A 15,715-nucleotide genomic window follows, 5' to 3' on the forward strand; every position below is an offset into this window, starting at 1 on the left:
TATTTCGCTATACAGTATATAAAAGGCTTTCCGTGTTGCATAATGTTGGCAAGCGATCTCCTCACTCAGACTTCTCATGGAACAGTGTAGGTGGACTCTGCCTATTGAAACTAAGCTTCTCCTCTCCGCATCTACTTGGAAAAAACGTCTCTAGTTTTGGATGCTATTCGTGTGTGTTGCAGCACGAGTGAAGAAACGGCTGTACATGTGCAGTAATTCTTATAAATGTATTTTTCAGGCTAAGGAGCAGGGCAAGGCTGAGGTGGAAGAGCTCTACTCAAAACTAGAAAAGGTATTGCATGTTTTGGTATTGTTTTGTTTTATTTTATTTTATTTTTTTATAAGAGTTGTTTTGTTGCTGTCTACCCTGCAAAGTGTGAGATGGATGTTTTCCAGAACCACTAATAGGGATGTAGATCTAACAATTATTATTTTATTTTTTTGCTTTTTAAGACCAATGCAGAACAGCAACTCAAAATCCAGGAGCTACAGGAGAAACTTGCCAAGGTAGGAAGTTTGATTCAAACAAAAGCTGAAGATGCTGAATGGAAAAATAAATAAATAATAAAATCTCACTTGTCCTGCAAACATGTCCTGCTTTGGAGAGTATCCAGGTGCATGAACGGAAGGGTGCTGGTGCAGGTGTGACTCCCCTCTCTGTCCCGCAGGCTGTGAAGGCCAGCACTGAGGCTACGGAGCTCCTGCAGAATATCCGACAGGCGAAGGAGCGTGTGGAGCAGGAGCTTGGGAGGCTGCAGAGCCGAGAGGACTCCAGCAACAGCCTGAAGAAGAAGCTGCGTGACACTGAGGTGCAGTGTGGCTACGTCATGAACCAGCATTTTAATTGCATCGCAAGAAGATTGTATGGGGCGCACTTTATAAATTTTAAATTCGATGGATTGAAAAAAAAAGAAAACGCAGAGCCCAGCTGGAAATGAAGTAGCTTAAACATGTTTTCTGTATTTTTTGTTAACTTTTTATTTGAAGACAAATACCCTTTTTTTTAATAAATAAATAATTCAATAAATGAAATTATATTTCCGGTATTCAGTACTGTTCAAATGAAATTATATTTCTGGTATTGTCAGTGCATTTCAAATGAAATGATATTTCTGGTATTGTCAGTGCAGTTCAAATGAAATGATATTTCTGGTATTGTCTGTACAGTTCTGTACATTGTATAGTGAAACACTGTATTGTAATTTTTTCTGGGTGTTTCTTGATAGAGAATGCCTATTTACAATACATGCAGAAATAATCTGATTATGCAAAGAAATGGATTTTACAAATACCCGCTGGTCCCAATTGGTTTGGAGAATGGCGATTTAACCATACTGGTATTATACAGGGCTGAGAAACATTGGAGCTCAGCCAACTCTGAGATTATCAGCTCAATGCTGCCCACTTCACTTGGCAGGAGCCACTTCTCTGCTTGGCATTGAAGACGCACTGCTTGTTCTTTTTGAATCCTTTATTTATTCCTTGTGTAATTATTCATTTCTTGCAGCCACTGACGACTTGTAACCTGCCTTGCTAAGATAGTTTCGTGCTTTTTCATGCCCTGCAGTTTGTAATAACGTGTTTCTAAATATCCAGCTGGCTTTATCCCTTTTTTATTTGATTTTTTTGTTACTTTTCTTTTACACACAAGGAGGGTCGTAAATCCCTGGAGAACCAGGTGAAGAGGCTGGAGATGGTGGAACGCAGGGAGAATAAACTGAAAGAAGACATCCAGACCAAATCCCAGCAGATCCAACAGATGGCGGATAAGATCCTGGTAGGAGCTAACGCTGTCTAAGACGACCGGGATTACAGAACTCTGCTGTGATTCTGTACTGTACTGCACTGTACTCTGTCTATTGTCATCGCTGTCTAGAATCTGCACATCTGCATGCTCTGTGCAACACCTTACCTGTTCACATGGACCCTCTGTTTAAAGAAAGTATCGCCAACAATATAAGATTTGTATTTGATTTGATGCAAACTGATGTTGAATATTCTTGTTTTTTTTCCCCCCCCGTGTCCTGTAATTTGTTCACCTGCTGTCAACGCTGGATTTCGTAGAAGCGTCTTTATCGCGTGTTATTTGTTTTTGTTTTTCCCCAGGAACTGGAGGACAATCTCCGGGAAACCCAGGCAACAGCTCAGCGCATGGAGGCTCACTTGGTGCAGAAGGAGAGGCTGTATGAGGACAAGATCAAGGTGAGAGTCCTGCCTGGAATCATTCAAAAGTGACTTTAGCAGCAGGGTACTGCATACCATTAACTGTGGAGCATTGTGCAAACTAAGCTATCAATGTATGCCCAGTACATATTGCCAGTCATGCAATGTCTCTGTGGGTTGGCTTGCCCAGGTGCTGGAGGCTCAGATGAAAGTGGACCTGGCTGATAAAGAGACGCTGGAGAGCAAGCGAGCCAGGCATGAGGAGGAGGCCAGGGAGAAGTGCAAACTCATCAGTGAGCAGAAAGCGGTACGATACACTGTAACCTCCCCACGTGGAGCCAGCCTCCTGTGATCAACCTTGTGGGCATGCGTAGAGCAGAGTGCCCATTACCCGCCCCTGTGTGACATCATAATAGCACTGCTGAAAGCAGGAGCTGAAACGTAGCTGACCTTTGTGTTTTACCTTGTAAGTTTTGATGCATTTTCGAAGTTATGTATGAAGATTAAAACCTAAAACTCTTTTAGTACAACAAAATATTGCATTTATTAGCAAACTTTATTAATAAAGGTTTTTCAGTAAAAAAGGTGAGCTTATTTGTACATGATCATTCAGCATGGTTTATTTAATTTCTGTTACGTTATTAAAAGAGACATGGCGCTTTGCAGTGCTATACTTCATGAAGTCTTGCATGGTTTTTCTATCCCCAGATTATAAATGCAATGGATTCAAAGATCAAGTCGCTGGAGCAGAGGATTGCAGAACTCTCTGAAGCCAATAAACTAGCAGCTAATAGCAGCATCTATACACAGAGGAACATGTAAGTGGGGATGAGGGCTACAGACTAGGGTCTATCTTCAGAATCATTCATTACAGTACAGAGGTTTATTAACCAGACTGTCAACTAACCAGACCACTGCCTGGTTCCATTAAAACATGGATTTGTGTGTGTTTGTTTGTTTGTTTGTTTGTTTGTTTGTTTGTTTGCAGTGGCTGTTAACAACTGGTTACACCTTCCATTAGTCTGGTATTTGCAAAGGCAGTTATGAAACATCATTTGTTTCGTCCCTCTCGGTCTGGTTTCAGGAAAGCACAGGAGGAGATGATCTCTGAGCTGAGGCAACAGAAGTTTTACTTGGAGACTCAGGCTGGTAAACTGGAGGCGCAGAACGATAAACTGGAAGAACACCTTGAGAAAATGAGCCAGCATGAACAGATGAACAAAAACCATCTCCAGGAGCTTGAGACCAGACTCCGAGAGGTACACCTCCAGTCATTTTAACAAGAGGGTTTATCTGATGCACCTCCAGTCATTTTAACAAGAGGGCTCATCTGATGCACCTCCAGTCATTTTAACAAGAGGGCTTATCTGATGCACCTCCAGTCATTTTAACAAGAGGGCTCATCTGATGCACCTCCAGTCATTTTAACAAGAGGGCTGATAACCATGGATAAGTGGTGAATCCCCAGTGCTGTAAAATGCTCTAAAAACATCCAGCTGTGCTTATCTTGGTGGGTAAAGGTTGAATTTAAAAGAAGCCCTAAGAGGTGCAGTGGTTCACTTCATACATTTGTTGTTTTACTTCTCAAAGCTTGTTTTTTCATGTACACTACCGTTCAAAAGTTTGGGGTCACTTAGAAATTTCCTTGTTTTCCATGAAAACATACATGAAATGAGTTTGAATAGGAAATATAGCAAAATGAATAGGAAATATAGTCATTGACAAGGTTAGAAATAATGATTTTTAATTGAAATAATAATTGTGTCCTTCAAACTTTGCTTTTGTCAAAGAATCCTCCATTTGCAGCAATTACAGCCTTGCAGACCTTTGGCATTCTAGTTGTCAATTTGTTGAGGTAATCTGAAAAGATTTCACCCCATGCTTCCTGAAGCACCTCCCACAAGTTGGATTGGCTTGATGGGCACTTCTTACGTACCATACGGTCAAGCTGCTCCCACAACAGCTCAATAGGGTTGAGATCCGGTGACTGTGCTGGCCACTCCATTATAGACAGAATACCAGCTGACTGCTTCTTTCCTAAATAGTTCTTGCATAGTTTGGAGCTGTGCTTTGGGTCATTGTCCTGTTGTAGGAGGAAATTGGCCCCAATCAAGCGCCGTCCACAGGGTATGGCATGGCGTTGCAAAATGGAGTGATAGCCTTCCTTCTTCAAGATCCCTTTTACCCTGTACAAATCTCCCACTTTACCACCACCAAAGCACCCCCAGACCATCACATTGCCTCCACCATGCTTGACAGATGGTGTCAAGCACTCCTCCAGCATCTTTTCATTTGGTCTGCGTCTCACGAATGTTCTTCTTTGTGATCCGAACACCTCAAACTTAGATTCGTCTGTCCATAACACTTTTTTCCAATCTTCCTCTGTCCAGTGTCTGTGTTCTTTTGCCCATCTTAATCTTTTCTTTTTATTGGCCAGTCTGAGATATGGCTTTTTCTTTGCAACTCTGCCTAGAAGGCCAGCATCCCGGAGTCGCCTCTTCACTGTTGTGACTGGTGTTTTGCAGGTACTATTTAATGAAGCTGCCAGTTGAGGACCTGTGAGGCGTCTGTTTCTCAAACTAGACACTCTAATGTATTTGTCCTCTTGCTCAGTTGTGCACCGGGGCCTCCCACTCCTCTTTCTATTCTGATTACAGCCAGTTTGCGCTGTCTGTGAAGGGAGTAGTACACAGCGTTGTACGAGATCTTCAGTTTCTTGGCAATTTCTCGCATGGAATAGCCTTCATTTCTCAGAACAAGAATAGACTGACGAGTTTCAGAAGAAAGTTCTTTGTTTCTGGCCATTTTGAGCCTGTAATCGAACCCACAATTGCTGATGCTCCAGATACTCAACTAGTGTAAAGAAGGCCAGTTTTATTGCTTCTTTAATCAGCACAACAGTTTTCAGCTGTGCTAACATAATTGCAAAAGGGTTTTCTAATGATCAATTAGCCTTTTAAAATGATAAACTTGGATTAGCAAACACAAAGTGTCATTGCAACACAGGACTGATGGTTGCTGATAATGGGCCTCTGTACGCCTATGTAGATATTCCATTACAAATCAGCCGTTTCCAGCTACAATAGTCATTTACAACATTAACAATGTCTACACTGTATTTCTGATCAATTTGATGTTATTTTAATGGACCAAACATTTGCTTTTCTTTCGAAAATAAGGAAATTTCTAAGTGACCCCAAACTTTTGAACAGTAGTGTAGATAGCATGTTACATGGGTTTGATGGGCTAAGTGGACTGTAGTTGCAGAGTTATGATTTGAATATGTTAGTGTAAGAAAAAGAAGGCATCAAGAAAAATGATAATATTAATGCAACGTGTGAACCTGTCAGAGTCAGAGGTATCAGTCGTGCATGGTGTTTTATAACACCTGTGTCAGATCTGTAGAAGTGCCTCTATAAAAACCTGACATTTTTTTGTTTTGTTTGTGTGTTTTATTGTTTGCGTGTTTTATTTCTAGATTGGCTTGGAACACGAGGAGCAGAAGCTGGAGATTAAGAGGCAGGTTACTGAGCTGCAGCTGTCCCTGCAGGAGAGGGAGGCTCAGATCAGCAGCCTGCAGGCAGCCCGCAACGCCCTGGAGAGCCAGCTGCAGCAGGCCAAGACTGAGCTGGAGGAGACGACAGCAGAGGCAGAGGAGGAGATCACAGCACTCAGGGTACCCAGGGCACTGTCCACCCGCTTACATATTTTGCAAATGGACATACTGTGCTTGCTTTTAAATATTCCCAACATGAAAAGCATTCTTTCTTTTTAATCCTATAGGCACATCGGAATGAGATCCAGCGCAAGTTTGACGCTCTCAGAGAAAGCTGCTCAGTAAGTATCTGCTGATAGTCATGCATAGTGTGGAGGGGGTGGTGTTGAGGATCAGGGAACTTGTGATGGGTGTGCAGTGTGCAGCTTGCAGTCCTGCCTCTGATAAGAGAACACCTTCTCGGTGTGGAGCTCTGGGTTTAAATTCACTGCAGAGTGAAACACCTTTCCATCTGAGTTCTCTTCAGGGGATCTAACAGAAATGAGTGTCACAATCCTAAAGCCTGGTCTGCACAATAAGAAGTAAAAAAAAAAAAAAAAAACATGTCACTTTCCATTTTCATTTGAATGACTTCTATACATACGTTAAAGCTTGGTGCCTTACATCATAATACTGGTGGGGAAACATACAAATACATTTGAGATGGTGATCTTTTTTGTGAAGTAGGTAAAGAAACCAACAACATTAAATGAGTGGTGTTTTCCTCTTTCTACACATGGCTGTGAACCAGGATCCAGCAACGTGTTGAACTGGCTCCGTAGCCAGGTAGCAGGTGGCCTTGTGTTAGGCCAGCATGGCTTCCCCTTCCTGCTCACCACTGGAGTATGGAGCGCAGGTTTGAGATGTGACGCCTGCATCGCTCTTGCCTTCTGCATTCCTCATTAGCTGGTAGAACTCGGTGGGGTGCCGTCTGCACTACAAGACACATATTGGATGATTCCAGCCTGAGGGATATCTCAACGGAGGGGGCAGATGATACTGTGACAGTCAAGTTATGGCTTCTATTTGTCTTCTCCCTAAATGTCATCTTATTTAGAATTGGACTGTTGCTACATTGCTCCCCCTTTTATAAGAATGCCTTTTATGTCAGTGATCCAATTAAAGCAGCTTAGTGGCTCCCATTTACTCCATAATGCCATTCCACTAGCACTTTCATAGTTACTAGTCCACAGCGTACATGGTCTAGTAACTGTGGCTCCTGACTACACCTTTATAAATGTGGAGCACTGTGTTTCATCTTGATAAAAGGGAATTGCATCAACGACATGGATTGAAAATGGTGGCGCGCTGGTTATCCAAACCAAAAAAGCATGACTCAAGAGGAGTTGATGAAGTAACGTATAATGAAGCATCACATTGTGTGTCGCGCATGTTATGTCAGCCGGTTTATCACGTTTCTGCAGTGTGCAACTGATCTATTTTGAACGTACTTTGCAGTTCAAATGCAGCCCTCTAAACTGTGAAACCCATACGAGACGGTGGGACTGTGGCTGCCATTCGTTCCCCTGTAATGCATTTCATTTGATCTTACATTCCCACTACACAGCACAGGCTCTCTCTTTAAACCACGGCTCTGGACTACAGAATTATAACGAGGGAAGACTTTAAATAAATTTAATTAGGGAAGGTTTTAGGTTTGAGAGACAATTCACTGGCTACTTTAATACTTGGCTTGCAATCTAGGCTGGTAATTGTAATTTTCTGCTAGCTGAGGAAAAAAAAAAAAATGAAAGAAGCAGATTAAGCCCCAAGGCTATTGTGCTGTTGAACTTGTGGATTGTTCAAACACTCTCGCTGCAGCGCAGATGTGTGGGAGATGAGGAGGAGGAGGAGGAATCAATGAGTTAACCTTTCAGCACCGGCACCCTTAGACAGCTGTCTATCGGCACACTAAAAGGTGTTGGGTTTTTATAATGTTTTTCTGTTGTAAATGTGGGGTCGGGTATATGGAGGTTGTTCATGTTTTGTACTCTACCTGTGTCTTGTCATCTCTTTAGTAATATTTATTAGCAGGGTGTGTGTCAAATGCATGCATTGTGAGTATATTAGAAGGACCGATAGGGTTCCAAGCTATTCAGGAAAATGGTTATAAAAGAAAGAATTGTTGAAGAATGATGTCACCACAGGGTAGGTATAAAAAGGCTTGTTTTAAAGAAGCATTCTGGGTTTATCCACACAGTAAGCTCACACAAGTGAGCCAGCAAAGTTTCCAGTGATTTGTGCGATTTCCAATGCCTGATCTCACTTCCCTCAAGTTGTCTTGTTTGCTCTCCCTCTCTTTCTCAGGTCATCACTGATCTGGAGGAGCAGTTGAACCAGCTGAGCCAGGAGAACGCAGATCTGAACAGGCAGAATTTCTACCTGTCCAAGCAGCTGGACGAGGCAACGGACGAGAGCGAGGAGAGGCTGGCGCTCAGTCAGGATGTGGACCGTCTCCGCAGGGAGGTGGCGGACAGGGAGATGCACCTCAACAACCAGAAACAGGTGAGCAAGCTCGCCCTGGCCAGAGGGAGCAGCATGACAGAGTAGCACATTGCATCTGAACACAAAACCTGCACAGCAGCTTCATCAGTGGAGCCTTTTCTTGATACTTCAGATCCTGGCTGTTCCCTTTTCCTGGGGGGGGAGGGGGGTGACCTGCTCCCAGAGCAAGAGGCTTTCTCTTTTTATCCACCCAGTACTGTTTCTATTTGATATTCATTCCTCTCCAGGAGTACTGCCAAAAAAATGAAATTAATGTTATTGAACTTTACAAAAATTGGATGTGGTGGAATTTGTGTTTTTAGATGATTGTGTGTGGGTGGTGTAGGAGGAGAGAACCCAATCAATTTCAGGGTTTTTTTATTTTATTAAGTTTAGTACATTTTTTTCGTAAGCACTAATGCTGCCACAGGGGTCTGGGGACCCGAGTGTAAATAATGTGAGGCTGCACTAGTAATAGAGAACCTCTATTAATAAGACATTGCCTAGTTTAGAATTTAGAGTCTGTGGCTGGTACAGTACATCACCAGATACTTGGTTTCACTGTCATGATCACCCTGTGTGACGTAGTTTCTGTTATCATAAAATGAATGCGTTGGCCAGGAGGAGAGAATAAAAATGGAATAAAGAATCTTTGTGTCAGGCTGCTCGGAGCACGAGATCTAAGAGTACCTGTGAGTCACACGTTCACATTTATACACAGTACTTAGTGAGGCACAAAACCCTACCATGTATCACCGTACAGTGTAGCTGGCGCATTGCTATGTGGTAAGATGCTACGTGAAGATACTGAGACAGCTTCCACTGAACGTCTAGAAAGAATTCGATTTTCACCTTGACAAACATTTGGACCGTATTAAAAAGCTCTGTGCATGACTGCGAAACCGAAGATGCGCCAGCATCGCACACTCCAAGTGTCCCTTCTGTATGAAGTAGTATGTGACGCCAGAATCATTGCAAGGGTTTGGTCTTATCCAACGTATTTTAATATGCAGATCGCTATTTGTTGTGCATGATAGGCTACTTTTTGTATGATATGTAATAAGATCAAATGATCATTCACAAAGGACGATTTTGGCCTGTACTGCATGGGGAGCAGTACATACATGGTTTGACTGCACATACCTTGTGAAATTAGCCCATTTCCTAATAGCTGATCATCATTTAAAACCTGTTTGGAGGGCAGTGTTTTGGATCGCGTGCTGCTTTGTTTCCAGAACATCGAGACCCTGAAGACGACCTGCACCATGCTGGAGGAGCAGGTGATGGACCTGGAGTCTCTGAACGACGAGCTGCTGGAGAAGGAGCGGCAGTGGGAGGCGTGGAGAGGCACGCTGGAGGACGAGAAGTCCCAGGCCGAGAGGAGGACCAGGGAGATGCAGCGGCTGCTGGATAACGAGAAGCAGATCAGGTACAGAGAGAGGGATCCGGAGTCCACTGCATCCTGATGAGAGACCCAGATTAGAACGCAGGTTCTTTGATTTTAGTTTTGACATTTTTATTTGAGTACGGTTTGCACCGTTTCTTTATTCTCAAGACAATGAAACAGCAAAAACAAAACATGTTATTTAGTTTTTTTTTAAATCTTCTAGTCTCTTAACCTTCGTTGTGTTGCCCTGGCACTGCCTGTACCTCAGGGTATCCGACAGTGGGGTCGGTGAAGGAGCTCCTTCTTAAAGATCTGACCAATCTGCTTTCAGGCTCCGTGCTGACCAGCGCAGTACCGAGTCCCGCCAGGCGGTGGAGCTGGCTGTCAAAGAACACAAGGCTGAGACCATGGCCCTGCAGCAGGCTCTCAAAGAGCAGAAGCTCAAGGCAGAAAGCCTCTCTGACACGGTGAGGGACGCAGCACACTGCAACTACCTGACCTGGGCTCAAGGACAGTGGTCACTGTGCAGTTCAGAATTCATCGCAATTACAGTGCAACTGTAGTTGTAGGTGAAACCTGTAATTGTAATTTACTGCTGCGTAATTGTAATGGAACACTATAGCATTGTAATTGCAATTCTGCTGTAATTGATAACTGACCCCAGGTCTAACAACTACACTGCCCTGTAATGGAGCCTTGCCCTGTAGCTGGTTTCACTGCACATACCTTGGGGGTTTAGCCCATTTCCCAATTGTTTGTGATCCTGTATTTTTTTTATTTTTTAAGCTTTAAGAATAAACATCATAAAATGTTCACGTTCGTAACTTTATTTGGAGTGTTTGTACCCGCATGAGAAGCCCTTGATTTTAATTGGAGCATCATTTCCGTGTATTTGTCTGGATTTGTACAGCACTGCTGTGTCTATGATTGCACCGGTGCACTGTGTGTAAAATAATGAATATGGAATAAATCAGCCTTGCACTGCACACTCACTTCTATATGAACACTGAAGCTAACCTCTACGTTTGACATGCATATTCCTAACAATGAACAAACCCTTAGGGCAAGCAGGGTGCGCACTCTGTAGCTTATGATCTCATTACTGTGAAGCATGATAAACACTGGCTGTTTTCACCATTGCATAAATGTGAACCGTTCGTTCCTTGGTGCAGTTTTTCAATGCTGTGAATGTTGATTTGAACAGACCTGCATCCGGTTGTATTCATCCCATTTTTTCCTGCCCCAGCTGAACGATCTGGAGAAAAAGCACGCCATGCTGGAGATGAACGCTCGCAGCCTGCAGCAGAAGCTGGAGACGGAGAGGGAACTGAAACAGAGGCTCATGGATGAGGTAGGGGGCACGTTTATGTACAGGGCATTGTTGTATTGGGTGTCTCTTGCTTTACACTGCTACTGCTAGCTGTTTATATCATCATTCTATTGTATTTGATTTGCTCCCTGCTCCTCCCTCGGCCAGCAATCGAAGCTTCAGCAGCAGATGGACATACAGAAGACGCACATTTTCCGGCTGACCCAGGGGCTCCAGGATGCTCTTGACCAGACTGACCTCCTGAAGAACGAGCGCAGTGACCTGGAGTACCAGCTGGAGAACATTCAGGTAACCAGCTTAGCATGGGGGGGAGGGGTCCGACTGGATAGCAGAGCACGAGAGCCTGCAAGCCCCCCAGACCGTTTCAAATGTTTATTCTTCATTCTCAAGCTTTAGGAGGGAAAGAAATGATAGGTGGTGAGATGTGTAAATGAAATAAGACATTCTTAAACCAGGTAAGACATTTTAACTCCTGCCCATTTCCCATGCAGTTTTTAGTTCATTTTTTTTTCCTCGTTCATGAATTTTGTTAATTCATGGTTGGTCTATGTTGACAGTGAGATGTACATTGTGTGCTGTGCTTTACTGTGTAAGTAAGGGCTCTTCGCTGCTTTAAATATCTGGTTTGCAAGAACTTAAGCAGCAAAGAACGCCAGCAATATGGCCAATTAGAGGCATAATTGAGCGCCTGTCATTTTGGTATTTGTATGTGTGTTTATTGTTTGAGAAACTCGCTTGAATATTAACAACACCTACACACAGACGCAGCAAATTAGCTCTCCAGTCCTTATAAATATGAATAGGCTATTAGGATAAAACACACACATTTAAATAATATGAAATAGGAATACTGTCGTTTTAATAATCTTTGCTTTAGAAAATGAATCGTACCGATTCCTTGGCATGAGTTCAGCTATTGCCAGTGTTTATAATGCAGGTGTCAAATCCCTTTGTAATCTCATCATTAGTTTTTTACCTGTTTTATAAGTTTTAAATGTAAGAGAGACCTTGTCATTTTTTTTGTACCACCTGAATTCATTTTGTATTACAAAAGAAAAGCATTCATTTTATTTTGCAGTATAATGTATTCTTAAGAATGAGAATACTGTTAGCGGGGTGAGAGGGCAGGGTAACAGTCCCACTTCAGCATGTATGTAGGGTTTGAATTACTAAAGAGAAAAGCGGAGTTTCAGACAAACATTTCAAGTCTTTGTCTATGTCTTTGTCCATGTCTGAAGCAGCATTTTGTAGCGTGCTGTAGAACGTACTGTACGTTGGATGTTGACTGAACCCTGCGTTGTGTGCTATTACATGTTTGTGTCACAATGTGCATGCATTACTGTTTGTAGGCGGTGTACACCCACGACAAAGTCAAACTGGAAGGGACTATATCTCAGCAGACAAAACTAATTGATTTCCTGCAGGCAAAGATGGACCAGCCAAGCAAGAAGAAAAAGGTGAGACCCCTCACTATTTGCTTAGTTTAAACAGCGACTAGATTTTAATCTAATAACAATAATAAATATCAATGTAAACTGATGCACATTTTAATACAAAATATTGATGTATAAATAATCTATTTTTTAAATGACAACCCTCAAGAGGGTGCGACTCGTGCGCAGCATTACCCAGGCCATTCCCTTCTGTTATCAGGGAATCTTTGGCCGTCGCCGGGAGGAGCTGGGGATGCCCTCACAGAACAACGAGCTGAAGCTGGCCCTGGAGAAGGAGAGAGCTCGCTGCTCGGAGCTGGAGGAGGCACTGCAGAAAACACGCATTGAGCTGCGCTCTGTGAGAGAGGAAGGTAAAGAGACACTCACTGAACTGTGCTCTGAGAGAGGAAGGTAAAGAGACACGCACTGAACTGTGCTCTGAGAGAGAGGAAGGTAAAGAGACACGCACTGAACTGTGCTCTGTGAGAGAGGAAGGTAAAGAGACACGCACTGAACTGTGCTCTGAGAGAGGAAGGTAAAGAGACACGCACTGAACTGCGCTCTGAGAGAGAGGAAGGTAAAGAGACACGCACTGAACTGTGCTCTGAGAGAGAGGAAGGTAAAGAGACACGCACTGAACTGTGCTCTGTGAGAGAGGAAGGTAAAGAGACACGCACTGAACTGTGCTCTGTGAGAGAGGAAGGTAAAGAGACACGCACTGAACTGTGCTCTGAGAGAGGAAGGTAAAGAGACACGCACTGAACTGTGCTCTGTGAGAGAGGAAGGTAAAGAGACACGCACTGAACTGTGCTCTGTGAGAGAGGAAGGTAAAGAGACACGCACTGAACTGTGCTCTGAGAGAGGAAGGTAAAGAGACACGCACTGAACTGTGCTCTGTGAGAGGAAGGTAAAGAGACACGCACTGAACTGTGCTCTGTGAGAGGAAGGTAAAGAGACACGCACTGAACTGTGCTCTGTGAGGGAGGAAGGTAAAGAGACACGCACTGAACTGTGCTCCGTGAGGGAGGAAGGTAAAGAGACACGCACTGAACTGCACTCTGAGAGAGGAAGGTAAAGAGACACGCACTGAACTGCTCTGAGAGAGGAAGGTAAAGAGACACACACTGAACTGCGCTCTGAGAGAGAGGAAGGTAAAGAGACACGCACTGAACTGTGCTCTGAGAGAGGAAGGTAAAGGTCCTGCGAGCTGGTTGAACTCTCTTAGCCTTTCTCAAGGAACAGACTCCCTTCCTTGAATTTGACACAACCTGGTTATTTTATTTTGTACTATTAGAACGCCTCATCCAGACCCAGGTTGGCACATTGTATGCCAGAAAGGGGAAAAACTGTCTGTAAAATAAAACTTCCAAACCCCAATCAGAATGAAACCAAAATATGATTGCTTATCCATGCTATTGCAGGTTGTTTAAAAAAAAACATAATGTATTCTAATAGCTGGGGGGAGGTTTAAGCAAAAGCACAGATACTTTCAGAGCTGTTCTTCATCCTGTTAGCAGCCCATGCCAAAGCCGTGGACCACGTGGCCCCCTCAACCCCAGCCACAGCCAGGCAGCAGATCATCATGTCTGCCATCGTCAAGTCCCCGGAGCACCAGCCCAATCCCGTCAGCCTGCTGGCCCCGCCTTCCAGTCACCGGAAGGAGTCCTCCACACCGGAGGGTGAGTGAGGATCTCTCCTGAAAACAGAACCCAGCGCCAGCCTTCCTTAGCTTCAGAACCCTTTCCTACTAGCCCACTTGATTGGACTTCTGTAACTTCAAGAACAGAAGCTACTTGTGTTCCTTTCATTTTATTTAACCTTTCTTAATGTCTCTGAAGGTAGCAGTCTTGCCCCACGTGTTGTTTCTGCTGGTATAGGAGTCCTCCGATTATCGCTCATGTGCTGGACGCTGTGTCCCTTTCTGTGTCTCAAAAGTCCCAGTTTCAGTGAAGCAGGATGGTGTAGTCTGCATGTCTTAATTGGAGTTCTCCCTGCAAAGGGACTCTTGTCTGTCTCTTAAGAGCGGACCAACATGGTAAAAAGGACAGCTGCCCTTCCGAGACTTCTGAAAATGAATAAAATGTCACAAGCAGTGCGTTTTACTGCAAGTTACAAGGAGCAGTGGAAATGCTGCTGAAGCTGATCAAGTGGCTGCACCTTGTAATTGTCCACAGTCCTGTCTATGGCATGCATGAACCACCCTTTATTCCTGTATATGAATGTCTGTGGTGTGCTTTAAGAATGTGTTTCAAGTACAATGCGCATGCTGCTCGATTCCCAACACTGATGCACCCGTCCCTAACCGAGCAGCGATGCCTGTTGTCTTTGGGAAATATGCCTCAGAACTGTTTTTATCTGCTTTCTTTCAAACTCTACAGAGAGAAGGAGGGTCACGTTTGAAAGTAAGTCTATAGACCCTGATGGGAGGCGACTCTGTATTTATCAGTTAGTGGGGTCGGGTGAGAACAAATGGCTTTTAATAATGTTGTGTGTCCATGCTGTCTGTGTCCTGTACAGTTAGCTTTTGTCCTGTATTTCATTGAAAAATGTCCTCCACAGTGCAACAAAACAAAAACACTAACATTGATACCAGTTCATTGTTTATGTACGTACTTTTTTAATTTCAAGGTAATTTGATGATAATGATTTGTTATTAGTAGTAGTAGTATCAGTATTGTTCTTTTTACCGATGGAAGCATACATAGATGTGTTGCACAGTTAATAATGTATTCCTCATGCTGTGCATGTAGGTCACAGGGACCTACCGTACACTTCCACAATACTGAGACCTGCTTGCTTGGGCTCTTGAAGACTTTATCATGTAAACTGCTTGTGATTAAACAAGCCCTTAGCACTGGTTATGTGATGAGGTTGTGTTCTGCGGGCCATGCGTATCTTTTGCTGCGGATATGTCTGTTACTGACCTACCCTCTTGCTATTATTATTATTATTATTATTATTATTATTATTATTATTACTGGCTTTGTGTAGAGTTCGGACGGCGGCTGAAGGAGAGAATGCACCATAACATCCCTCATCGCTTCAATCTGGGGCTGAACATGCGGGCGACAAAGTGCGCTGTCTGCCTCGATACTGTCCACTTCGGACGCCAGGCTGCTACATGTGTAGGTGGGTCGCTGTGCTGTATACCAGCAGATACTGCGTGGAACAGGCCATCCATACACATCATTACTGAACCGTGCAGTATCTCTTACTGCATTTAATACAAAACTCCAAAGCAGCTGAACTGACTCTTAAGGATGTGGAAAGCTGGTTTAATGCAATGGTCACCAGTTGGAATGTGTTCTCATACATCGGGGGGAAAATATAAGACTTGCATTTTTGATAGTTCTTGCTAAATTCCTTTATACAAACAGGTCAGT

The 15,715-nt window shown here is 43.5% G+C and overlaps 1 protein-coding gene across 9 annotated transcripts in view; it reads left to right on the forward strand.

Moving 5' to 3' along the window:
• Positions 1-15,715, forward strand: part of LOC131699012 (citron Rho-interacting kinase-like) — a 46,349-nt gene that overhangs the window by 20,538 nt on the left and 10,096 nt on the right. For 3 of the 9 annotated variants that reach the window (XM_058994223.1, XM_058994222.1, XM_058994226.1), the window contains exons 15-34: positions 239-292; positions 454-507; positions 669-809; positions 1,652-1,777; positions 2,107-2,202; positions 2,354-2,470; positions 2,872-2,981; positions 3,248-3,422; positions 5,642-5,839; positions 5,947-6,000; positions 8,006-8,203; positions 9,418-9,611; positions 9,901-10,036; positions 10,816-10,920; positions 11,047-11,187; positions 12,249-12,356; positions 12,553-12,703; positions 13,847-14,011; positions 14,711-14,734; positions 15,324-15,461. In XM_058994223.1, coding sequence (XP_058850206.1) covers positions 239-292; positions 454-507; positions 669-809; positions 1,652-1,777; positions 2,107-2,202; positions 2,354-2,470; positions 2,872-2,981; positions 3,248-3,422; positions 5,642-5,839; positions 5,947-6,000; positions 8,006-8,203; positions 9,418-9,611; positions 9,901-10,036; positions 10,816-10,920; positions 11,047-11,187; positions 12,249-12,356; positions 12,553-12,703; positions 13,847-14,011; positions 14,711-14,734; positions 15,324-15,461 — 2,485 coding nt within the window. The remainder of the gene's footprint in view (positions 1-238; positions 293-453; positions 508-668; positions 810-1,651; positions 1,778-2,106; positions 2,203-2,353; positions 2,471-2,871; positions 2,982-3,247; positions 3,423-5,641; positions 5,840-5,946; positions 6,001-8,005; positions 8,204-9,417; positions 9,612-9,900; positions 10,037-10,815; positions 10,921-11,046; positions 11,188-12,248; positions 12,357-12,552; positions 12,704-13,846; positions 14,012-14,710; positions 14,735-15,323; positions 15,462-15,715) is intronic. The other 6 variants (XM_058994225.1, XM_058994228.1, XM_058994227.1 and 3 more) reach the window with 4 other exon arrangements.

Source organism: Acipenser ruthenus, chromosome 21 (genome assembly GCF_902713425.1).
Source record: "Acipenser ruthenus chromosome 21, fAciRut3.2 maternal haplotype, whole genome shotgun sequence".
Classification (NCBI taxonomy): domain Eukaryota; kingdom Metazoa; phylum Chordata; class Actinopteri; order Acipenseriformes; family Acipenseridae; genus Acipenser; species Acipenser ruthenus.